The sequence below is a fragment of the Aplysia californica genome, unplaced genomic scaffold (assembly GCF_000002075.1).
Source record: "Aplysia californica isolate F4 #8 unplaced genomic scaffold, AplCal3.0 scaffold00623, whole genome shotgun sequence".
NCBI lineage: Eukaryota > Metazoa > Mollusca > Gastropoda > Aplysiida > Aplysiidae > Aplysia > Aplysia californica.
Window position 1 is genome coordinate 179280 of NW_004797893.1, and position 25175 is coordinate 204454.

The following is a 25175-nucleotide window of genomic DNA, read 5'->3' on the forward strand; positions in this document are numbered from 1 at the left end:
TTATTAAAAGAAAGATCAGGGTAATGACTTAGACGCCAAGGGAACATTTTATCATTCCGGTATTTCACTTTAAAAAACATTATTGCTTTGTGAAAATCTTAATTTTAACTACATGAATTTTTTTTTAAAGGGAGGGGGATGAGGAATAATTCCAAAGATGATGAAATGATGCCCTTGTGATGATATCATTATTTTTATTATTTTCATTTTGATGCGTTTCAGTTGGAGGAAATGGAAGAGACAAGAATGTCAAGGACGATGCTTGTGCTGGACAGAATGGACTGCCTGGGTGACAGCGATGATGCTAGTCCTGTGGCGGGGTACTCCAATGCAAAAGGGCGATATCACAATGTGCTTTCCTGACCTCGAAATGCGATTTGCATCGGGGGAAAATGGCAGTCAATAGTATACAAATGTATTATTATCTCCTTTTCATCTTTTCCTAATCATGTCACTCTTACAAAATAATTAATACAAAGTCTTTAGGTCAAAGTTTTTTTTTTCTTCTACAATTTAATGGACTTTAGTGACACATCATGCAAATGTTTGTTTTTTTGTGTTAGACTTGTTTATTTTTTCATGACAACTTGAGTATATGATTGGATTGCAGCCTCCGTAAAGCAATAAACTCGTTGACTTTGTTGAAAACACCAGACATACAGGAAAAGCGTCGTCCCCTATCTATGTGTGCAATGTCATGGATTCTATATTGCCGCTGGTGCTGGTGTCTTGGTTTTGTTTTGTTTCCTAAACAAAAGGTCTTTAGAACACCCTTTGCTCTTACTCTGTGTATGCAAGATTTGTTATTTCCTTTAAAGAAAAGAACATCCTATGAGTGTGAGCAAGAACAGAAATGCTGGTACCTAGGCTTTTGAGGATGTTGTGTTTTTTAAATTAATTTTTGCTTTAATCTCATTTACTGGAATGACCTACGTCTAGCATACTTTCTTTAGTGACACACTGATCATGAAACAGTGACAGCATGAGAACCATTTTCAAAAGAACTACAAAAGGCACCTACATTTTTGTCAACAAATCCTGACAGGTCTAGAGTTTTGCAAGAATTATGACAAAAACGCCTATGATTTATTGGCAAAACTATAGACTGTTGTATAGTCGAGTCTTGTTGTGATTTAAACTTATTTTTTACATGAATGTCAAAAACTAAGAAAAATTAATGTTTAAAAAAATGAACTAACCCGTGTATAAGAAATAGTTATAAATAGGCCTATTTACAAACCCGTTATATTATTCACATCAAACTTTTTTTTTATTGCAAGAGATGTTTTTTCAATAGATTTTACGTAGCCTACATTATATCGCTTGGGAATGTTTTTTTCTTGCATCCCAAAGAACTTTTGTGAGCAGTAACTTTTGTCCTCACAAAACCATAATTTTCTATTATCGTGCTGTATACTTCCTTGCACGTTCCTCTCACCCCTCACTGAGCTTCAACCTTACTTCACCTATTTTTTATTTCCCAGTTGTCAATTGTAATTGTTTTCGTAGCTGTTGTGAAAGCCCGTGTCTTTCCTTTAACTTCCTTCGACATTAATCTGTCTTTACTTTTTTGCCACAACCCCCAAAATGACGTATCAAGAGGCAACTAGGCTCTTGGAAATAAATGCACATACACGTATTAGGGGTCGGTGCTGAGCATACAAAAATATCTACGTGTGTACAGCTGAAATATAGACCAATTATAACTTTTCTTCAAAAAGATGTTAAAGAAAAATGTTAAATAGTCCCCATAGAAATGTGAGAGCTCAGAAGTGCTTCTTTTAAACTAGCAGCAACTATAACACTTGTATCCCTCTGTCCATCAAGAAACAGAGCAAACCTTTGGTTCCGTAACAAGATACATAACATGGACATTATCTTAACGGTTGCAGCCACGAGTGGCACATCTCACAGACGATGATAGAATAGTTGGGGGTTGTTTTGTCTTTTTGCTATAACATCTGTTTGCAGAATTGAAACTACACCCTTTTTAAAAAAATCACGATTTGAAAAACCAAAGACATTTTTTTGTATAACACTTTGAACGAATAGGAAAGGCTACAGAAATTCTTTTAATAAGTATTCTTTAACCAACGTATGGTAGGGGTGTACTCAATTTAAAGTGCAATGCAAATGACCCTGACTCAAAATGCTAAATGGTCTTTCTTACACTTGCGTTATCTAGGAAATGTTCTCGACATTCCACCCATTTCGCTCGGTTCTATCGGAGTTGGTCTTTAACAAACGTTCTGCGCCTTAAAATAACCGTATAGAAAGAAACGTCAAACCATTACTATATTTCCTAATGTAGATTTCCCTTCCGCTTCAATTAAGTTGAACTATACTAGTTATAGGTAGTACGTATCATAATTTGTGTCAAACATAATGCTTTGGGCACACAAAAGTCAGCCAGAAGGAGAAAACTATAGGCTTCATCATCCGCCATCGGGTCAATATTGTTAGTTCAGGGAAATAGAAAAAAATAATAATATGGCAATTTCCCAGTTAAATTGTTTTTTTGTCATTTAAAAACAAAAAAACACGTGAAATCCTAGGTGTTCTTGTTTTCTTTTTTTCCCCTCAGTTAAATTGTTATTGGGCTTCTTTGACTTTGGTGATTTTTGAAAAAATTGGGTGGATTTTTTTTTCGGGAGGGGGAGTGGTGATAGGGTGACTTTTCATAGCTAAAAGTGATGCTATGTGAAGCAATAACTGTTAATAGCCTAGTTATTCCCCATACTACTACCTTCCTGCAACATCATCAAAGCATGCTAAACCCCTCCCCAAGCTTTTAAGATATTGCAAGAACCGTGTATGTCGCCTTGCTCCTACTCAATACGCCCCTCCTTCAGGCTATATAAATTAGTCTTTTCCTAAGTCCTGCTTGAATTTGTTCTGAGTAACGAGAAACACAGCGACACAAAAAGGGTCATTTTTGTGCAGGGGGGAAATAAGAAAGGGAGAGAAAAGATGGGACCTTCCAGTGGCGCCCTCCAACTACCCGCCAAACCCTGTTGTTATTGTCATTGTTCTCAATGATTCTCATTACATTGTGATTCTCTACTATGTGTGATGATGCTCTTAGATTGTATATTATCAGCTCTCATCTATTTATGATTCGTGATTGGTCGACTGTAAAATTTAAGGGTGAAAGTGTGGTCACATTGTGTATTCGGTGTAGGTGGAATGGATGAAGAGTGAACAATGTGAATGAATAATATTATAAGAATGTAATTCTTTCCCTACCCTATACATGCTACATTTAGTGCGTTGCATATTACATAATCTTTGTAGACTGTTTATTTTCAGGAAGAATCTGATGACACGCGGGACGTTATCAATAAAATTGAAAATAACAGAACCAATAAATAGAATACGGCAATCCTGAAATGTAGCAGCCAACATTAGGAGAAATCCCACGCAATGTCCGACGGTTTCAATCTCGTGTATTCCCGTTAACTCCCATCTCACCCACTGCCGCACTTACCTCTTTGAATAATCATGATTATAACTATAATGTCTAGATACCATTCTGATCTGTGAGTGACATATTATTACTGTTTTAGAATTACTTCTCTTTAAATGCTTGATGACCTTTGAGAATGTTCCACTGTGAGAGGGGGAAGTGGGGAGTCAGTTCGGGGGAAGAGGGTGATAAACGATACACTTCTTACACTCCATATGAAGGTATCACAGATACCATGTAGGACTTCTTAAGTTTTTGTAAGTGTTTTACGGCACTTGCAACACATTAAGGTCGTATAAGTGCCGAATATTAGAGGTGTCATAAGGGAGTAACAAACACAAAAAAGAAGGAGGGGAGATAAAGACGATAGACGTTTGATAGGAAAGAAGAAGTAGACCACACCAGAGCGCCCGCAACCACCCTCCATATAAGACTTCTAACGTTGTTGAAACACTTGTTCAAATAGAAATTCAGTTGTGCAAACATTTTAAAGTGTTCCAAATAACCATACTTCATTGTAAATTTGGGCTTTTGCCTATCTCAGATTTTGTTTCAAAGGGAATATAAACAGCACCTGTTCAGTGTTCCCATGTTAAAGATTGAAGACACAGTTTAGATTATGAAGGAGACGGGCTGCTCCGACCCTGCCTGTCAGGATCAAGCTGTATTGAGCAGAGATAGTGTCCCTGCTTATGACAGAAACAAAATGGTTCCACAGTAATCACTTTACAAGACTTAAGATCAACTTTTGTGACAGAGGCTGTACTATATCTTAACTCCCATCTTCTAGAATATTCTTCTTTTAAAAAAAATGATCAACATCGACCTCATGCACCGATAAACAGTTATTATGTAATGTGTGATTAAAGCACATCGATGAAATTCTCCTTTCAGTAATAAAATAACCTTAAGGTTAATAATAAACAGTCATGCTACACATGATCCCTTTTTTTGTCAGTTGGGAACTACTGGCAAACAAATATATATATATATATATATATATATATATATATATATATATATATATATATATATATATATATATATATATATATATATATATATATAATATACTAGTCGTCCATGATTTACTGGGTTGCTGATGTGGTGTTGTTGGGGTTGTTTTTTTTTTTTTTGGGGGGGGGGTCCATTGAAGTAAGCTCTGGGTTATTGATAAATGCAAATGTCCCCTGATGCCAAAGTTTTTATCATATAAGTATATGAGGAGACTATAGAAGATCTCTTCCTATCACATGTGGCCAAATTTATTAACGCATTGTCTCATAAAGCGCCATACGTGATGCAATACCTTGGCAAAAAGCATAAGACGAGCTGTTTGGGGACTAGGGGGGTGGGACTTAAAAGTATCCCGTAAAGGTACTGGACAACTTTACAGCTTATAGAAAAAATGCATGCCGTCATGGCAACCCATTTTCAGCCCAAGGAAGAGTGGAGACCTGGGGTGTGCGTACTTGGCCAAGTAAGTTCCATAAATTCCGAAAAGGGGAAGGGGTGGGGGAGACCAGAGTTTAGATACTATTACCAAAGTAATGATGTTCGTTTCGGCTGTAGCAGCTACTGCTACATATTTATGATGATAGTTTTTTCTCCCGTACCAACAATGTAACCGCGTATGGTGTTCTTGGTCAACGTAATGAGAGGCCATTGAGTTCTGTTTCTGTGACATTTCAACAATCGTTATGTAGTTACTGACAACCAAGACAACTGCTTATGGTGACAAGGTAGACGCTTACTAAAAACAGAACAAAAATCTGGTCCAATATTGCTTCATAGAAATAATGCATGCTGTAGGGCTGCACGTTGTACTGATCGTATCTATCTTTGAAATCGACTCTCCAAACGTAGGTCGGCGGACGAATTAATCCAAAACCAAAGAGACGGTGCTGGTTTAGTTATCGGTCTGCCGCGATGTTTCTAGTTTAGTTGAAGGTCTACTGGACCGGACTGACTACTGGTTTAGTTGATGGTCTACCAGTTTATACAGGGTTGGGAGTTGTGATAAGGATCAATTTACAAAGAGATTGTGTACAAGTTGCAGATAGGTCAGAAGCTGAAGAACCCTGGAATGGGGGAGCTGGGGTATATAATATATCAGATACATTTCGTAGAGCCTCTCCGTCTAATAGTCAAAGAAGGGAACACGAAATAACAAGTGAAAGAAGGGTGTACATGGAGAAATTGTACAGGCAATTGTCTTAACCCTATCCGTACGTTGTTCTTTACTATCGTATCCATGCGACGTGGGGAACTCTAAGCCACCACTTTCCAAAGAGGAAATTTACTCGTTAATCCGATCCGTACGCTTTGCATAGCAGTCTGTCAAAATTATTTTTTGAGAAATATTGAACGTTTCAAAGAGGTCTTTGTACAAAAAATATTCTAAAATGTGAAGAATAACACCCCAGGGGGTACGAAATGACCCCAAGGCGTACGGATATGGTTAAATAAGTTAGCCGTTAGAACAGGTTCAACCGTAAGCACAACGCTGTAGTTCTAGTATTGGGGAGTCTCAGGTCTTAGATTTGCGATTTAATTCTTTTTAAAGTCGTGATTTCGATTCCTGGCTTGAATGGACAGGACGGTGTGTTCTTGTGAAAGATAGGCTATTTTATTCAATGTTCCTCGGTTTACCCAGCTGCATGAGAGTTCTTGGCAATTGACAAGAGACGGAATAATCAATGGTAACAGTATGCACCTCGCAGGCTGCATCGCTTTCGGCCCCTCGTAGACCGCAATGGTAATTGTTATATAAACAGGTCGGCCATGGTTATTGTGATATTGTATAAACATTCAGCGGGAGGGGGGGGGGGGGTATAAGTTTACAAGCACTTTAACTTCAATTTTTAGAATTAGTTCAAGTTCGTGAAATGTGAGCTCAGCGATGCAGCAGGTTCCCAACCACTGGTTTACCCTTGTTTTAGTGCTCCAAATATCAAGTTAATCAACACCAGTTGACCCCAGCGTATCATATACCCATGATGATAATAAATGTACATGCAATAATAATATAACAAAACCATTTATCCGGTTGGAACTCCTCAGACCTGTGTCAAGAAATGAGTGTGAGTGAGTCTGATGTGTACGTTTCTTTGCTGTGCCTTTGTGGGTGATATTATATTATAGACATTATAAATAAAGTTGTGACTTCGTTCATGTGGAAAGGAAAAGCCTCCCGCGGAGAAAGTGACTTAACCGATGTGTTTGGTTATCAAAGATTTCAATTTTCCTGTTGTAATGAAGTTGCTGTTGTAGGTAGGACTGCCAGTTTTGCGAGTTTTACTGTCTCGTCTTTATGAATAAAGAACGAGACTTTCAACATCATGACCTTGCCGTGTTCTTTTTCTGCGTTATGAATTGGAGAGACACCAGTTTCTTTGCCGGACAATGTAACCACAATTGTCTGACAATAACATAAAACCGGCAGGAAGTAGATATACAATGTGCTTTTTAGAAAAAGAGAACAAAAACGATATAACAATGTTATTTCCGCATCCGTTGTTCTATATATTCATTTGAAAATGAGTTCAGTTTTGAAACACTTGCAACGCAAATAGGTGATACACGTAATAATAATACTAATTTAGATCATTTAGGAGACGGGCTGCTTCAATCTGTCTGCCAGGGCCATCCCAGGCAGACAGGGATACAACACCCCAGAATGGAGAAGATCGATTAACCCAAAATACATGCAAAAGGATTCGAGCTCACTTCTGTTTTGTTTGTTTTAGTAAGTGCTTTACGGCACTTGCAACACAATACGGTCATAAAAGTGCCAACGATTAGAGGTGTTACAAGAGAGTAACAAACACAAAAAAGAAGGAGGGAAGAAGAAGACGATAGATGTTTGATAGGAAGGAAGAAGCAAACCACTCCAGAGAGCACCCGCCAACCACCCACCTCACTTCTGAGCGGAATGGTGAAATACAACAGCTACGCCACAGACACCGCCAGGAGACTACTACTAGCCACATTGAAAAAAAAAGGAAAGCCGACACAAGCACAGTTCCCATTACCCCCCCCCCCGCACACACACCATCAATTTTCAGTCTTTTGACGTGTGTGTGAGTGGAGGAGTCCACAGTTCTCTGGTATTGACAATTTTATGTTTTAATGTAGGTGTTTTACGCCATTTACAAAAATTTTATCATTAAAGAGGCGAGCTTTCGACCTTGCCTGTCAAGGCTGACCAGGGCAAACAGAGGGTACATCCCAGCAGAAAGACCGAGATACATGTAGGCCTAGATCTACTTGATAAAAAAATTCCTCTCCCTCGGGAATCAAACTCGGGTCCCTGCGGGAGACGGCGAAGTGCCTAACCAGTTGCAGAATAAAGACAAAGTCCTGACACAACACTTAATACAAACAAACAAGCACCCACACAAAAATATCTTTCTCACAGTTGTCCTCAGCCCCAGCCCGCACCCTACAAACTACAAACAAAAATCCAAAATAAGAAAACAAAAGACAAATAAACCCTCAGCAAATCACACCCTCTCATGTGGATGGTTGGAGGGTGCTTTGGTGTGGTTTGCTCCTTCTTTCCTGTCAAACATCTATAGTATCATCCTTATTTCTCCTCCTTTCATTCGTGTGTTACTATCCAGCAAAGCCTCTAATCTCAGCACTTATATATGCCCTATTTGTGTTGCAAGTGCTGCACAGCTCTTACTAAAACTAAAAACACCCTCTCGCACTAGTGGAAACCACTCAAAATGGCAGACAATAGCGACTGACAAAAATAAAATAAAAGACAAAACAACATGTATAGTATCATTCTTTTTAATATTTTTTGCATGCTGAGAAAGCGAGTTGAGGAGAATACCATTATATAATATTCCTGAAATTTAACCATAAAACAACAATACATCCAGTCTTTTTTATTCTTTAGTCTTCAAATCAATTTTTTTTGGGGAGGTCACAGATTTCAGAAAACACTAAAATTCAACACTTGGCCTTGGGGATGCATGATAAAAAATTTGATTGGTTCATTTCAGTTTTATTTGTTCTAAAATACATCCTTGACACAGTAGCATGCACACTGAGTTAGAAACTAAGCACAGAAAACCGATACACTAAAGGGAATAAGAAATGGAAACACATAAATATATATAAGTGCATGTGGTGGGTATGAATCTTGCTCTCTCAATCTGACATAAGTATGATTCTCTTAGAACAACAGGTTGAAAAATGACAAAAGTACTGGCTTCATCCTGTCAAGAAAGAATTTTAGCACCTGAAAAGTGTTTCTGAAAAATTTGGGCACATATTTTTCTGCCAAAATTTACTTACTTATATTATGTTGATATTAACTTACTTAAAGTAACATTATTAGGTTAAAAATATTACAGAAAGACCTTTATAAAGATATGGCAATTCAGGCAAATTTGTAAGAATTTGCAAGCCCACATAAGATGGGTATCTACCTGGTACCTAAGTTGTTTTCAGGCTCCCGTACCTTTAAAAATATGCCCCCTTTAATGTTAAGTAAGGGTACTATAAAATAATTTTACCGTAATACATTTAAATGGGATTAATTAATTCATTAGTTTTAATCAATTAAATAAAAATAATTGATGATACAGATCCATCCATCTTCACAACTTTGATGAATCGCACAGGCCTTTTGATGAGCAAACAATGTCATGATAGTTTAACGTATCACTATCACAAACAAACAAGTGGTGTCAACAGTAACATTGGAACACCTAGGGAAATAATGTTTGGCTAATACATTACAGTGAAATCAGGTTTTTAAAAACTAACTTGCAGAATAAAGTAACACATGCATAGCTATACTGAGTATTTTAGTTCATAGGAAATGCATAGACTCGAGAGATGATTTCACTTTTTGAGAGAAATTGGATTTGGCATCGATCTAACGCCCCTTTCAATGCTAAGTTCATTTCACCCATTGTCTCCCAATGGCCCATGGAACTGGCCAGTGAGCCAGTCCTGTGTTGACAAGTAGCTGGTGTCACCGGTTGATGACAATGTCATCATTTACTTCCACATAACACCAACAAGGACTCTGTAAGTTTAAAGTATGACTAATGAATGGTATTCTATACATTGATGCTCGATATTCTCCTTGGGCGGGGGCATACAATTTATACCATTTAGGAGGCACCCTGCCTGACAGGACCAACACCAGCTGAGAGGGATAAAACATCCCAGCACAACGAAAACACTTTATAAAAATGTTCTCAAAAAGGGAATCAAACTCACATCTCCTGTGTGCTGCATATTGAAGTTCAAAACAGTCAAAATACAGACACCGGTGTGGAGAATCATGAAAATCAAAAGTCTAAGAACACCTGGATAAGGACTTGGATCAGGAGGTAAAGTGTTCCTTTTGATGAAAGAGAGACAGAGAGACAGAAAAGACAGAAATAAAAGATGAGGAGTAAAAAAGTGAAATCCATTCACAACACCTTACTAGAAAAATCGGTAGCCCCTATATAAATGCGCAAGAAATCAACTATACATTCTCAATGCTAGGTACATATCACAAACGACTCTATGAGCACTACAACAAGCAGTCTTACAAACCCAATCCACACACTCGTGATATAAATTCAATATAAATACATGAGACTGTTATGAGAATGTGGTTATAAATGTACAAATCAGCAAACATAATATACAGTAAAGTATTCAGATCTTTATCAGCTTAAAAGTAAGCTTAGCATAGCACCTTGTAGAAATACCTATATCAAGAAACAGTAGACAGAAGACAGAATTCCAAACACCATATACATCCCACACGCCACAGGTGGTATTGTCAAGTCGATAAATATTTCACATACTACACATTCAGTAACAAATAACTTGCAAAATACAGTGAAACCTCATTACACTGCATCCCTAAGCAAATACAAATAACACAGGAGGCCCCCTGCTAAATATATTTTTGGAATGTGAACTTTAAATATTTGTCTATATCACTTTAACTTTAACCTATACCAGGAGTGCTAAAACTTCTCAGCCTAGAGGGGGGAGGGGGGTGGGGGCACATTTCAAAAGACTTTTGGAAGGTCAAATCACAGCCTTGGAAGAAAAATGCTTTACATATGACATTGTTCTATGCAGTAAAATACCCTGTCTCAAGGTGATAAAAAGTATGATTAAACGAAGTTGACCTATTTGTTGTACTCTGGATCATATCATGATGCTTACACCTTGTAGCTGAAACCCTCTCCACTACTCCTGAGTATGCGATGAGCCAGAAATGAGGTAACTCTGCTAAGTTCAAAGGGAACGGAGATTGCACTGGTGTTATGGCGAGAGTGGGTTAAGAGACACAAGTAAAAGGAGATGCACACTGACATGACAACAGTCATTTAGTGCGAGAAAACAAAACAGAAAGAGAATCAAAACCTACTAGCAGCTCTCACCCAGGGTAAGGTAGGCGGAAAGAATGTAGAAAATAAGGAAGGCAGTTTGTGGATACAAACAAAAAAAATGATCAAATAAAGTAAAATACCAAAATCTTTATGGTTTTACTCTCTAAAAGATTTGAATGACTTTGAACAAAGAGTTAAAAGTAAAAATGTACAATTGAACTGCTCGGAAAGTTGTTGCTTTTTTCCCCTTCAACTTCACAGGCCACATTTTAATGGGGTTTCACTGTACCTACGATACACAACACATAGTGACTCAAATCACCCCAAAATGAAAAGGTGAGGGGTCATTTTCACTTCACAGAAGGAGGAGTGCTGGTCACAAACAAAGAAATCATTCCCTGTGTTAATGGAAAATTTAGAAAATGCTCATTAAGGCACCTAGCTGGCACTGCTTGCATCCGTTGTTCTTGAAAACATCCATTTATAAACAAATGAAACTTTTAAGTATTTCCCTTCAAAATATCAATCACATAAAAAAACATTAAAATCAGTATGAGTGATTCTCTTTCTAGAAGAGCACAAAAATAATTCGAAAAACAGGGACTGCACAATCTTTTTTATGACAAATTCATCATTCAATCTCCTTTGGTAAGAGTAAATTAACAGGGGCAAAAAACATCAACACCAACCGTTTGGCCACTGACAACGAAAAATATAAAAGAAACCATAGGAAACCCCCATCTCACATGCTTGAATAAAGGAGCATATCCTCTAAATTGTGTCCATCTTTAATAGGACTGAGACAAGAGGCTGGAGAGCATTGAAAACTCCCCGAACAAGGGAAGTTCAAGAATGCCCTGTTGAGGATTTGAACCACCGTCACCCAGCATGATGCAAACTGAGCTATTGGGGTGCCCTCCTCTCAGTGAAACAGCCTTGCTTCTTCCTTTCAATTGGCAAAAGCACAAAATCTTAAAAGTCCGGTATACTGCACATTGCAATGGCATCGCAGCAGTCATTTAAGTCTAGAAGGACCTTGCCTTCCCAGGCTAAGTAGCCGACTAAAAATTCTAAATTAGAGTCCACCCAAAACAGAAACTTGTCTCATTAATACGTTTTATAATCATAAGCATCTTTTGAAACAGCACAAAGCTGCCTGAACAGGGAGGGATCTGACATGCTAGTCAGAATAAGAATTTTTTTTTTTCAGTATAAAGTATTGAAATATACTTGACTCACTGCTCTTGATTTTAATAATGCTTCATAAACTTCTCTTATTTCTCAGAAAATCATCAACATTGTAAAAGTTTGCCAACTGCGGTCTCAAAAAGCAGTGCCTAGTACCCTTGAAGAGCTTTTTCCCTCAATCACTTTTTCATTTTAAGCTAACAGGAAGCCCTCATAGAAAAGCATACAATCATATCAAGTGATTCTTAAAAGTAGGCTATGTCAAGAAAGTTAAAAAACTGTTGCCAACTTTAGTTAGGGGTAACATCAATATAAATCCGCATTTCCAATATTTACCGGATCAATAACAAAAGGGAAATGCTGTTGATGAAGTGTAGAAAAGAAGGGGCATAATTTGCTATCTTAAAATTTATAATATCCACTGCATTTCATATTTCAGAAAATCTGAAGAAAAAAAAAGGAAGCACCTCTAATTCACAACCATGTTAGCACACTTAAACCAAAAAAAAAAGTGCTATTTCCTTAAAAGCCTTTTGAATGCTCTTTATTTTCCTCTTCTACCATAACTGGAACATTAAACTCAGTGAAAGAGGGTTTGGTTGAATCTCACATGATCATACCTTGTCAGCACCAACAAACAATTGAAAGAGGGCGTTTTTGTCCAGAGAACACTTAAAGGTTCACCATAAATAAAAAGACTGAAACATTGTCATGGTGATCGAAAATGGAACATAAAATATTTGCTCGCTGTTCTCATACAAGAAAGTTCTACTCCTTTCTCTCTTATCACAACTATGGCATGAAAACCATAACAGCTGTGTTTAGAAGCAGGCTACATATATTCCCATGTTGAGCATAATGTGTACCAACCTGTGTTTTAAAACAAATGCTCCAATTAATTCAGGTTTACTGGCCATGTCGAGCATCAAAGACAAGAAAGGACCCAAAAATTTCTTTATGGAAATGAAATGATGGAGCTAGACTGGGTATAATCATGTGGTTTCAAGCTGTATATTTGAATCGTGAACTCTTATGACCAGATACTGTTGTAGACTGTCATGACGACGCTCATTGAGAGGACTGCCATGGACACAGAGATAAATCCAGCACCATCACGGATCTGATGCAAGTTGCAATCATGGCTTTCCGACTCACAGTTCAAAACCAACCTGACAGAAAGGAAGAAAAAAAAGAATCTTAAATAAAAAATTAACAAAAGCCCTTCCAAACATAAGATTAAAAAGATCAAGAAAATTTACGATTTACATGGGTACTTCCTGCCCCTCCAGTCTCTCTCTGTTACTCTCGAGACAATAAACAAAGGTATTAAGGAGCATAGATACACAGGAGAAAACAAAAATCAACAGTAATGAAGCTACTAAGCAGCCTTAAATGTTTTTTCTTTCTCTTATCAACTGTTCTTAAAATATATTTTTTTCAACCCTGCGTGTCTGTGAAAACCCAGTCTTACTGGCATAGCTTTCTGGGGGAAAGATAGAGAGAGTTAATAACACAGACTTCCCCATAACAAATCTAGGTTAAAATAAACTGAAGTCCTCCATTTGGAACTCACTTGACCAGGATGAATAAAAAGTGGAGCTACCATGATGTTTTGTGAGAAAGACACTTTTCACCTAAAAAATACTAGGTTCAAAATTTTTTTTTTCACTGAAAACTGAACCATCCGTGACTCTTGCATGCAATAAAAAAGAGCCTTACCATTACTTAGAAAATACCAGTTCCAAGATCTTTACTGGAATCACAAACAATCAGAAACTCATGCAAAATAAGCATGCAAATAGCAAAATCGGCAAGAATGCACAAATCTTTTTGTTATATATATGAACTTCGGTATGAGTAAGTTTTAAATGCAAAGAATATGCAGTGTAAGAAAAAATATGGGGCCTAAAAATCTGTTTGCTATCTGTGTGTTTCCCTGAGTGAGTCTTAGACAACATAACTAAAGTAGAAGTGAATGCAAATCAGACAAAAAGCTTTACCAAAGGACCAAAAAACTCACTTGAGATCCACAAGAAGGTTATTGAAAGCCTCCACAATATGGCCCTCGTTAAAGCGTTGCCCAACCTTGTAAGCCAAGAGCTGTCTGTAGTAAGGGGTAAGTTTCTTCAGAGCTGTAGAGCCACCATACATAGCCAACTGTGCAAGAGGAAAATATTGTTATCAATGCTAAAATTTCTCCAATACTTATCGGGATAGCAAAAATACACTTCACAAAGATAAAGTGACAAAATAACTGAGAGGAGAGAATAAGAAACCCTGCTCTTTTCATTGGAAACATTTTTAGAGCGAACTAGAGTTGCGAAACATCTGACTTCAAACCATTTAAGATGATTACGCCGTTATAATAAGCATTTAATGCAACATTGATATGGCCTCTTTGCAGTTAATATGAGATACCTTAGTTTGAAGTCAAACTGCCAGTAAAATACAGACATGTCTATTATTCCTGTATTACCTAAGGCATCTTTAAATGTTCAATAGGCACAAACAATACACAATTTCTTTTCACATATAATACCACAAAGAAAAATACAATGAAAAAGTTGTGCATTCAATTTACAGTCTAATTACTATTGAGTGGATGAGCCTAGTTCAAATTCTCATCAACACTTTCTTCGACTTGAGTAGTTTGGAGCACTTAATCACAGCTTTCCTCCTTCTTGGCTCTGCCCTATTAGAGATTAAATTTAAATTCTGAGGTGCGTCTCTTTAATAACCTTTCAGTGTTGAAAGAGGTGTTAAAAACACACCATACTGTGCCTCAATAGACACTCTCAAAATCATTTTGGAGGCAAGCTGCTTCAATCTTGCATTTTAATATTTGCCCCGGGTGCATGAGATACTACAGTCCAACAGAAAGACGGAATACTCTTTAAAAAATATCCTGGACTGAGGACTGCTCTCAAATCTCTTGCAAACAAGGCAGAAAGCTAAACCATTGCCAAACAGACTTCGGATTTTCACTCAGATACATTTGAAAGCTACTGACAGTGAAGAATAAAAGAAGATAAACCATAACATGCAGTCCTGACAACATATGTGTCACAACATGGTAGAATCATGCTCTCATCAATTTTTGGGCATATTGAGTTATTGGTATCATCTTAAAGCTTGTTCATTTGTCTTGCTTTCGATAAAAAAATTACCCATCCATCTTCAATAGAAAAGGAGATATGTTGGATTGAAGGAGGGGGGGGTCACCTGGTTTCAGAGGTAAAATTAGCGAGAAAATGGCCGCCAAAGCTTGGTAACTTCCAAAGCTGGAGAGTCCATGGAAATTGTAAATTTATGTTTTTGTGCCATTAATCAACGTTTTTCTATGAAATCCTCAGAGGAATTTGTTTGCAAATGAACATAATAGGTGTTGATCCAAAAAACAAATATTTGATAAAAATTGCTAAGCGGGGAGAAAACTGCTGTTTTCTTTGATGTCATTATTTTGACGAGTGCCTGATTTCACCACAATGCCTCACATATCCAGAGTACTTGTCCCCAAGTCCTATGCCCCATGTCATTTTCCTTTGAATAGCACACAACTGTAACTGACATGTTGTCAAGCTTGAGAATGACAGTATAATACAAAAGTTTCCTTACATCAGTCTCACCATTTGCCAGAACTCACCATCTTGTCATCATGAGAGTAAAAGATGACGATATCCTCCTCACAGCGACCAAAGTTCCATTTACTGTTTTCCAGCCTGTAAGCAAACAGCTGGGCCTGGTCCTCTGGGCTATTGCGACGACCGTCAATGCTGATCAAAATAATAATAGTAATAACGGATCAAATATTGAAATAATTTTTGTCACAGAAAATGAAACATGTAGTATGGAAGAAAAAAAAATACTTTCACACTGCACATTAGTTTAAAATGCAAAAGAATTAAGATGTTTGCGAGTCTCAAAAGAGGGCCCATATGCTGGCAAAGTCAGTTGTGAGCTAGAGGTCAACAAAGGCGTAAAATGACAGTCGAGCCTGCCTTAACAGAAACCTGTGTAAAATGGAAAACTGTCTTAACGGAATCTCCCCACTCCCCCCTTGATATAATCTTCTTTAATTACCTGTATAAAACAGAAACCTGTCCAGCGCGGAAACGGAAAGAAAAATCCACTCCCTTCTGAGGGTTTTACCTGTCTAAGATGGAAAATGGTTTGCCCGCTCAGCCCTGATTTGAAACAAAACTCGGAAGAATGGTTCCACTGGCTCTAAACTTAACGCCATGCTGCCAGGCAAAGAAAGGGAGTAGGGGTGCAATTTGAAGATAGATTTTACCCCATCTATATGAGCCCTGAGCGGGTGTGAAATCTCACGAGTGCCAGTGAAAGTGCTCAAGTGGCACTCCAGCACGGAAACTTTCATTGGTAGCCAGAAGCCACAGGTGTTAAATTAATTTGACCGATGTCTGCTGCCCTGATCGTACAACCAGCCGAGAAAAGAGTTCCTCGAATTGTTGTTACATGGCAGAGAGGGGTGGCATTGGTTGACTGTGCTTACAACACTGATGGGAGGGGCTAAGAATGGAAGCAAAGGAAATGCTCAACGTCTTCATTTTTAATAGGTTAAACAGAGGTCCTATGAAATGCAATCACTGGTATAAATAAGGCAGACGCATGTCATTATCAGAGACGATAGCAGCTGAGAGGTCTGAAGTTTTGACCACTTGTGAATGCTTGCTGACCAGAAAAGCGAACCTTGATCCCACCACCTGGGCATTTGAACACCCCCCCCCCCCTCCCCACTAAATTCCCTTGTCGAAGATGGAATTTTTTGGGGGCTCCCTTGCGATTCCGTCTTACGCAGGCTCGACTGTATTCACAAGGCAAACCGCAGTTTTTACTTAACAAAGTTTCAACTATTCCGAAATCACATTCCAAAAAGGGTTGTACACATGAATCAAGGGACAATGGCAGTTTTTAATGGTATTTTTCAGAAAAATAATGGCATTTGACTTTGAAGCTGCTTTTCTCAAAAGCTCATTTTTATTTTTATACCTTGTCTTACAAAATCTGGAACATTTCCAAGAGGATATATCTATATAATACCTGGAAAATTGAAAAGCCAGCGGATTCAGAATTGAAAACGTATATGAAACTACATTTCTCTTAATTCCAAAAATAAGCCCCTTTGCCAGGTTTGTGAGAGAAAGTATGAGAATTAGCTAATGAGCTTTTGTTAAAATTTTGTGTACTGACAATTTCATTTTCCTGCCTTTCACTACCCACTCAAAATACAAAAGACAACTATATGAAGGTTCAGAGTGTCAAGCAATCAACAAACTAACTTTGTCTGAATTTTCATCTTCTTGACAATTGCAATGCTGATGCGGTAGCCAGTCGGTCCCCTCTCAGTTTCACAGTAGTAGTTGCTGCAAGGACATTTGGTGCTGTTGTACGCCGCATCGCGCAGAATCCAGTTGAAACTGTTCACTGTAACAAAGAAGGATTTCCCAGAAGGGTGAGTGGTGGAGGTGATTTCGATCAAAGTAACTTGTTCAGTTTAGTTTTGATAAGAGTATGTAGGGCACTTGTGACACAAAATATGTCACATAAGTGTTGAAGATTAGAGATGTTACAAGGGAGTGACATACAACAAAAAAGGAGGAGAGATAAGGACAACAAAAACACCCACCAACAACCCACTTATCATGATTAACAAAGAGATAAACAAATTTACAGGTAACGACACTGACAATATCAATATCTACTATAAAACTTTAGCCCAAAAAAAAATGGATTAAACTTTACACTAAAGTATATTTAAAGGACATTCAGTTCCAAGTACGCATGATAGCATGAACGTCATCTTCGACAATCACCTTGTGGAAGTGTGTGTGTGTGTCAGGCATAAAGTGTGTATCCTAACGCATGTAAAAAGATTCTCATAATCTGTGGACTATGCATAGACAACTTCGTTATTTCTGTTCTCTGAATAAGGCATTTAACTTCACAACTATTCATTTTTTACTCCTTTCCTCATTCATGTGAGAAATGGAAAGTTCTCCCACTCCCATGCCTGCTCTGGAACACAGATGTTCTTTTCTCATTGTATCTAAAATACATATCCATGATTTGCAATTTGGTCTTTTCTCATTACATTAAACATTCATAATGGGGCTCTTGACGTCGAAAGGCTATTGTATTTGCCTCTCATTCAATAAGTACCGGGTTCGAATCAGGACAGCGACGGAAAATCTTCTTCTCTAGAATTTTCTCCTTTCACCTTCTTTCTTGCTCCCCAACCATGTTTTGTCATTTGCTTTCATCCCCACTTTCTGAAATAACAAACGATTTGGAGTTGTTTACTGAACAATGCGTTTTCTAACACTGGAACAGCGAGCAGCTACTGAGTAGAGACACGACTATTTTCTTTTTAGGATAATTGATTCAAACTCTTCATATTTCCCCTTTGTGTGTAACAGGCTTGAAACTGTCATACGCTTATCTTTCAAATCTTCAGTTGCTTTCCTCATCGTTGCTTCTCTTGCTGCACTGTGATTACGTTCACTTGGTTCATGAATAAGAAATGTTCGTTGATGATCATGGTCGTTAGAAATAATTTACATCCGGCTGTGCAGCATCGCCAAATTGTAGTTTGATAATATGGGGTGCCCACTACAGCTGGACCGAGCCGATCACCCAACTCGGTCGTCTGAAACTGAAAACAAACATGTTTCGTTTTTGAGGCAGTCGAGTCGGGCGATCGGCCGATCCCATCCGTAGTGGGCACCCCGTATAAGAATCTTAGTCTTTTCCGAATCGATAGCCGTCTACCATGACACTACTAATCTTCCCCTTCTTTGTCCTAAACTCCCCAATAGCACTTAACAGTGACAGCAAAAACGTTCAGAATAAAGTATAAACCGAAACTGTAAGGCACAACCCTTACAGTGAGATTAAAATTACCCCCAGTGTGTTGTTGCTCATTATTATTGATCTTTATATTTTTTTAAAGTCACAACTGCTGTGAGAAGTGCCCTTCCGCATACTATTTTTGTTGTTTCAGTTTTTTTACAGCCAGACACTCGTTTTGATATATCTTGGAGACAACAGCAAAACAAAGGTTGTAACTTTCCTTTACAACAGATATTCTTACACATGTTTACAATGATTTTATGAAATATTATAAGATCAAGAGTTCTGTGTAAGTGACGATACTTGAACCAAAATACTCGTCGATACTGAACAATACCAATTATTTTTATCTGTAACAAAGAAATGTACATATACAGTAACTTAAAAATTACTCGCTTATTCCAGTGTCAGAATGCTCAATCTTCCAGCAATATATATATATTACACTTACACTATAAAGCCCGCTATTCCGAGCCATCCCCCGGGGCGGTGCCACTGACCGAAGTGTCTTTAGGCCATTCCCAACTGGGGACATTTCTCGTTCATGCACAGTCTAAAATTGTAAACGGGCTGATTCATAAAGTCACGCTCTGTGCCTGATCTACAACAGGGAACTGCTGCTGTCTCTTTCCTTTCTAATCCTTACTATTGTCATTTTTCCTCTACTTCTTTATATGTTTGTCACACTCTTGTGACCCGCTATTTCCGGGGTGCCTTGTAAGTCGAAACAGACTTGGTGCTGTTGAAGCTAGAGAAGTGAGCAGAGACTTCTCTGTTGACATCCACCCCTTGGCGCTCATATGACCGTATGCAGTTGCGAGTGCCGTAAAACCTCTACTAAATAAAAAATATTCCGAGCCACCAGATCATTATATTCATTAGATGGGATGATGAAATAAAGATATAAAGTCAATTAATGGTGATGTGCTAATCCAAACCATTATATCACCAAATGCCAGTGGCTAGAAAACAAGTCAACTCACAGCTTGACCAATGATTTATAAGAGAATAAAACATACCAATCTTACCAACAATCCCAATATATTCCATTTAACACAAAGTTTTTCCCAATAATAATTATTTAAATCCTGGAAGTACAACAACTCTTCAGACAAAAATTTATGATTTTAAAAATAAATATTAGCTACAGTGCCCGAAATACATGCATTCAAGGTGGGAAGCTTCCCTTGAGCTAAAAAATGCACTTTACTACTGAGTGTACACTAACCCATGATGTCATGGTGCATTAAAAAAAGCAAGTGGCTATTCTCTGGCATCGCGCTGGTCAATAGATCGGAAGCTGTTCTCCGGCGTCATAACTAGGCCTAGTAAGTCTATCTTTCATTATATTTTATCTATGGTAATTGTCTAACATAACTTTATTCATTTACAGTCAAACCTGCCCTGACGGCCACCTCTATAAGACGGCCACACCTGTACAAACGGCCACTTTCCATTTCCCCCCTAGCGTTTTTTCTATAATTCAACTGTGTAAAACGGGCACCTGTCCAACACGGCCGCGGCCACCATAATTTAACACACAACTCCTATAACACTAAGCAATAACACCTGTCTTAGACGGCCATCTTTGTGACTCCATTACCTTTTGTCATAAATTGTGTACTGGCCCCTGGCGAGCCGTCATAATTCAATTCCCTGTCATTGTTGTTAAGTAGTCCCTTCAACAGATTATGTTGCGTAGGCCCCTCCCACTGTTGACCAATAGCTACCAATTTTCAGCTGCTGGTGAGGTAAGTGTGTGATCCCTCATAACCCATAAGCCCCGCCCAGAACTCATACACAAATCGTAAGTGAGATGAGTGGTCACTGTTTACCCAGTCTGTAACAAAGTAACAATTAGGACGTCAACATGAACTTGTGACAGAAGCGTCGCTCGTTCTCCGGAGTGGTGACGACCCATGTGTTTGTTTTAACAAGGCACTCGATTTTCCTTGTCTGATGCATTTCATTCTATTGTCACCCTTGTGCAAAATCAGCAACAAAATAAAAATTAAAACGAAACAGAAACCACCACCACCACCAACAACAACAACAACAAAGACAACAACGATGTGGCTACTTTCGATTGGGGTCTCAGATGGGAATGGTTTGTTTTCTTCATCTTGATCAGTCCTGCCTAAGACGGCAACTTTTCTCCTTGACAATGGCTGGCCGTCTTACACATGTTTGACTGTATTTCCATCGTCCATTTGCTTATTTTTAAATAATGATTCTGTTTATTTAAACGAACAAAATTGATTTTGAGTCTAAAATCCTGTCTAGTCATATAGTATAGCTTGCTGTTTAACTTATATTTCTTGTCGTTGCAATTTTTGATCAATTTAACTGATATGTCGCGACTTCAGCGCTTTCTTGTCGTATCTCCATTTTTGTAAACAGTGAAAATGTGACTCCTTCTTTTATGCTCACTCTTTGTTATGAACTCGTGTCAATAGTTGTGAACACGTTTCTTCTAGCACCCAACATAATTCTAAATTGGAGGAATTGGGGCAGTTCGTGTCTGAAAACCTATCGTTTGTATCAATGGAAGTGGCACGAAGTGGTAAAGTTGTGGGAATTTTTTCCCAAGACAAACAGGTGAGAGAGGTATTTGCAAATCAGCGCTGACAAATTATTAGTAATAGAACGGCAGCGCGACGCCGGAGAATAGCTTGCTTAAAAAAAACTGTAAATTCTGACCCAACTTACCATGCTCCCCAAGGATTTTGTTTGGATCACAAATGTAGCTGGGTTCATTCTTACGAAGGCCACAATTTACGGGCTCATCTATTGGGTTGTACATGTCCTCCGGTGCCCATTCAAGCCGCGATGACTGACCAAGGGCTACATATGGCATCAAAGCAAATAACGCAAGGAACGTAATGGACATCATCTTTTTGCTTGTGACAGGGCTCTGTTATAGAGTGAAAGATTTTTAAAAAATATATAATCTAAAGATGAATGTTATGTTATAATCACAAAGTTTAGTCCTATTTAAGTCGGTCTTTCTAATAAAATGAAAACAAAAAACCAAAGCTGGTGTAAAGAAAGAAACAAAATTCACATGACAAACTGACTTACACTAACACTGGCACACAGCCCAGAAACAGGCACAAAATTTATATTATAACAGTCACTCACACACATTAGAAATTATCACAAACAACAACCTATACTATATAGATCTATATATATGGTGCAAAAAGAACACTGGCAAAAAGTTTTAAAAGTCTAGATATCTAAAATAAAAGTAAAAGGGAGTGCCTGTTAATTTAAAGAAAGAAAACTCAGTAAAAGGGAAGGGAGACTCTTCTTTATTACTGTTGAATGAGCAGCAGCTCATCCCACACTGGAGTGCTTTGACCTGCTTCAAAACACAGCAGCCCACACAGTTTCAAAAAGAGGAGTGTTTCCATTCATGCATGAGCGTGAGATCATGATGAATTCACTCTCTGTTCAATAAATGGCCTTTAAGTCAGAATAAAATCTAGAGTCTAATTTAATACTTCATTTCCTTGTTGATAGAATCTAGCTTAATCTGTATTGCTATTATTCTACACTTTTGTCTTGAATAAGAACAGAAACGCAAAGCCAAGACTTTGAAGAAGGGATGACTAACACAACAGGTGAGTTTACTTTGAGTACTTGAAGAGAAGGCCAAAGGAAAGTCTGTCTCTAGAAGTCTCTAGAGTAGAGTCTACACACTCTCTCCGCACATCATAAAGCTGAAGAAGAAGATCATGTAGAAGTAACAAAATGGCTCACCCTACAAAAACTCTTAGTCTTTGGCTTCACGTGTCCAGCAGACAGGTCAATTTGTTCTATTCCGTCTCCTGGTAGATTCTTGATCTAGCCTAGGCCTAGCTCTATGTGTGCATTCACTCTTCTTTTTTGCTCTTCGCAAACTTGGCTGTGTGACCTCAATACAAACCAGGCGAGCCAGGTGAGATTGCAGGTGTGAAGTGCAGATGAAATCAAAGTGAACATATAAAATGAACACCCTTACAGTAATCTATAAACTCAAATGAATGCGTTACGGGCTGTAACACTTACCTTCCTTCACTGTGACTGCCTCAAACGTTAAGAAAATAAACACCGACTGAACAGGAACACTACAGGTTCGACAGCATTCCAAACAAGGCGATACCCACTGTGGTTGGCGACAGGAACCACTCCTTCGTTTCCGGTAAGGGTAGACGACTGTGACAAACCAAAAATACAAGTGCGCATGTTGAGTTTTCTCCCGTCTTACAACAACAACTGAATGAATTTTCTCGTTAGTCGCACTTGACGTGCACCTTGACTTGTCCGGAAATTTCTTTCTTCAGAAAGCATCTCTAGGCCCACTGACTTACTGACGAACCTACCTGATTAAGGGAAGACCAGCATGCTTTTTTCAAAATCCGTTATGCACAGACTTAGCGATCATTTAAGGGCATTTTATATGACTTTGGGCGTCTTGTACGTTATTCAGGTAGTCGTACCTTACTTCACAGCGCTCCGGGCAAATTTTTACACTTTAGGGTGTCTCGACCCCCTATAAAGCGTTATTTAAGTGCAGGCGCAATTTCCTTATCTATAAAGCTACCGAGTTAATATTTTCACAGAATAAACTCAATATAGGTAGTTGCAACCTGTTTGAGGCTTTTTTAAATATCGTTTATAATAAGCGAGATATCCTGGATTTTAACGCATGACTTGATAAAACATCAAAATTTTCCTTAAAATCACTCCCTCTAAGATATTTAGAACGTTGTAATATGAAAAAGGTTCCATAAATCAAAAAAAGCCTCTAACAGGTTGCAACTACGCCAATTGCCCACACTGAGGCCAAATTTCAAGGGAATCCTTTAAATAGCCTCCGAAATCTCGCTGCACTAAAACTCATACTCCTAAAAATATCTTGTTTTAGAGAAAACGCAACAAAAAAAAACCGCAACGCAAAAAAAGTGCGTTCGCATTGTTGTTACTTTTTTACGACCGCAGACAGATCAATGTAGTGTTCGACTTTTTCCAGTATCTACCACTGCACTATACCGATCACCCGATTCGGAATAGAACTATGTAAAATGGAATAAGAATACACTTTGGAATGTTGAGATAATACCATTTATTTCTTGAGAATAGCACAAGGAAAGGAGATCAAAGTTATCCCAAAGCTTGAAACAGTACAATCACAGTCATACTTTATTTAGAATAGTAAAGCGATAGGAGAAACACTTCTTAACACTGAAGTGCATTTCTGAACAGGCGGGATTTTCAGGATAAAATTTGTGTAAGTTGTTAGGTGTATTTTTTTCTTCCTAAAATATAATTATTTCATCTTGAACTTCCTCACAAAGGTAACCGGCTTTGACTCTAGACAGAGGCATCACTGAAACCAAACAAGAAGCCTCACTTCTGTTAGCTGAGGTAGATGACTGGTACATGTAACATACCCGATAATGCCGACAGTTTAAACTTAAAATCCGATTCAGGTCCGATCACTTCTGCATAATTGGTATTGATTAGCAAAGCATTTTGCATTGCAAGCTGAAGACGCGAGTTCGATAAAGTAGGATGTCCAGCAGGAGTGGGACTGTCAGACCAGCATGGTCTATCATATTTTTGGTAATAGCAAGCTTTTCATAAATTGTCTGTATGTTGCATTTTGGACGTATACTCATTGTTGACACGGTGATGAACACTTATGTTGTGGAATAAGAACAGTATTTTTTGCTAGTCAACAATCGTGCATATAACGAGCAGCATTAAAAAATATATAATTACAAGAATGGAGAGGATTATGGATTGTTAACAAGAAAAAGAGAAACATTGAACCTCATGTTGAATGCAGCGAATCTGTCGAGTCCAACGTCCAAGATTTTCGGCCCCAAAGCATTTCAGACGCATGTGCCAAGCTACCATGGCAAATCCTGGCCAATCTTGGGATCCTTTTGACTTCTTGAATCAAAAGCTCTTTATATTCTATAGACAGATACTTTCCGAAGTTTTGGCCTAAATTTACCACCACTTAAGTTTAGCATTCAACAACTGGAGAACGTGTCTACTATCAGCTATATTTGGTTCCCGAACTTGATCAGTAATATAATGGAAATAGGTAAAATCTTCCAGTAACATAATATACCGAGATAACACCAAATCTCCCCCCCCTCTCTCTCTCTCTCTCTCTCTCTCTCTCTCTCTCTATCTCTTTATGCTTCTCTCTCTATGTCGCTCTCTCTTTAGTAGGTTGTTGGCAGGTGCTCTGGTTAGATGCGCTCTTTCTTTCCTATCAAACGTCTATC

At 38.2% G+C, this 25175-nt stretch overlaps 2 protein-coding genes across 3 annotated transcripts in view; one reads left to right on the plus strand and one right to left on the minus strand.

The window, feature by feature from the left end:
* The window catches only part of LOC101863055, a gene marked incomplete in the record, with an annotated part of 75885 nt that extends 73402 nt beyond the window's left edge, over window positions 1-2483 (plus strand). The window contains 1 exon segment of the mRNA XM_013087691.2: window positions 223-2483. Coding sequence (XP_012943145.1) covers window positions 223-363 — 141 coding nt within the window.
* A 5769-nt stretch (window positions 2484-8252) lies between these two features.
* LOC101859815 lies at window positions 8253-23060 on the minus strand. 2 transcript variants are annotated; one of them, XM_013087686.2, is made up of 6 exons: window positions 22942-23060; window positions 21598-21802; window positions 17319-17463; window positions 15662-15791; window positions 14039-14175; window positions 8253-13187 (listed from the first exon to the last, which is right to left on the minus strand). In XM_013087686.2, the coding sequence occupies exons 2-6, from the start codon at window positions 21779-21781 to the stop codon at window positions 13049-13051; spliced, it is 735 nt and encodes a 244-aa protein (XP_012943140.1). In that variant the 5' UTR covers window positions 21782-21802; window positions 22942-23060; the 3' UTR covers window positions 8253-13048. The 2 variants fall into 2 exon arrangements, with proteins under 2 accessions (XP_012943140.1, XP_005107746.1); XM_005107689.3 differs by lacking the exon at window positions 22942-23060 and adding an exon at window positions 22654-22742.
* Window positions 23061-25175: the final 2115 nt, after the last annotated feature.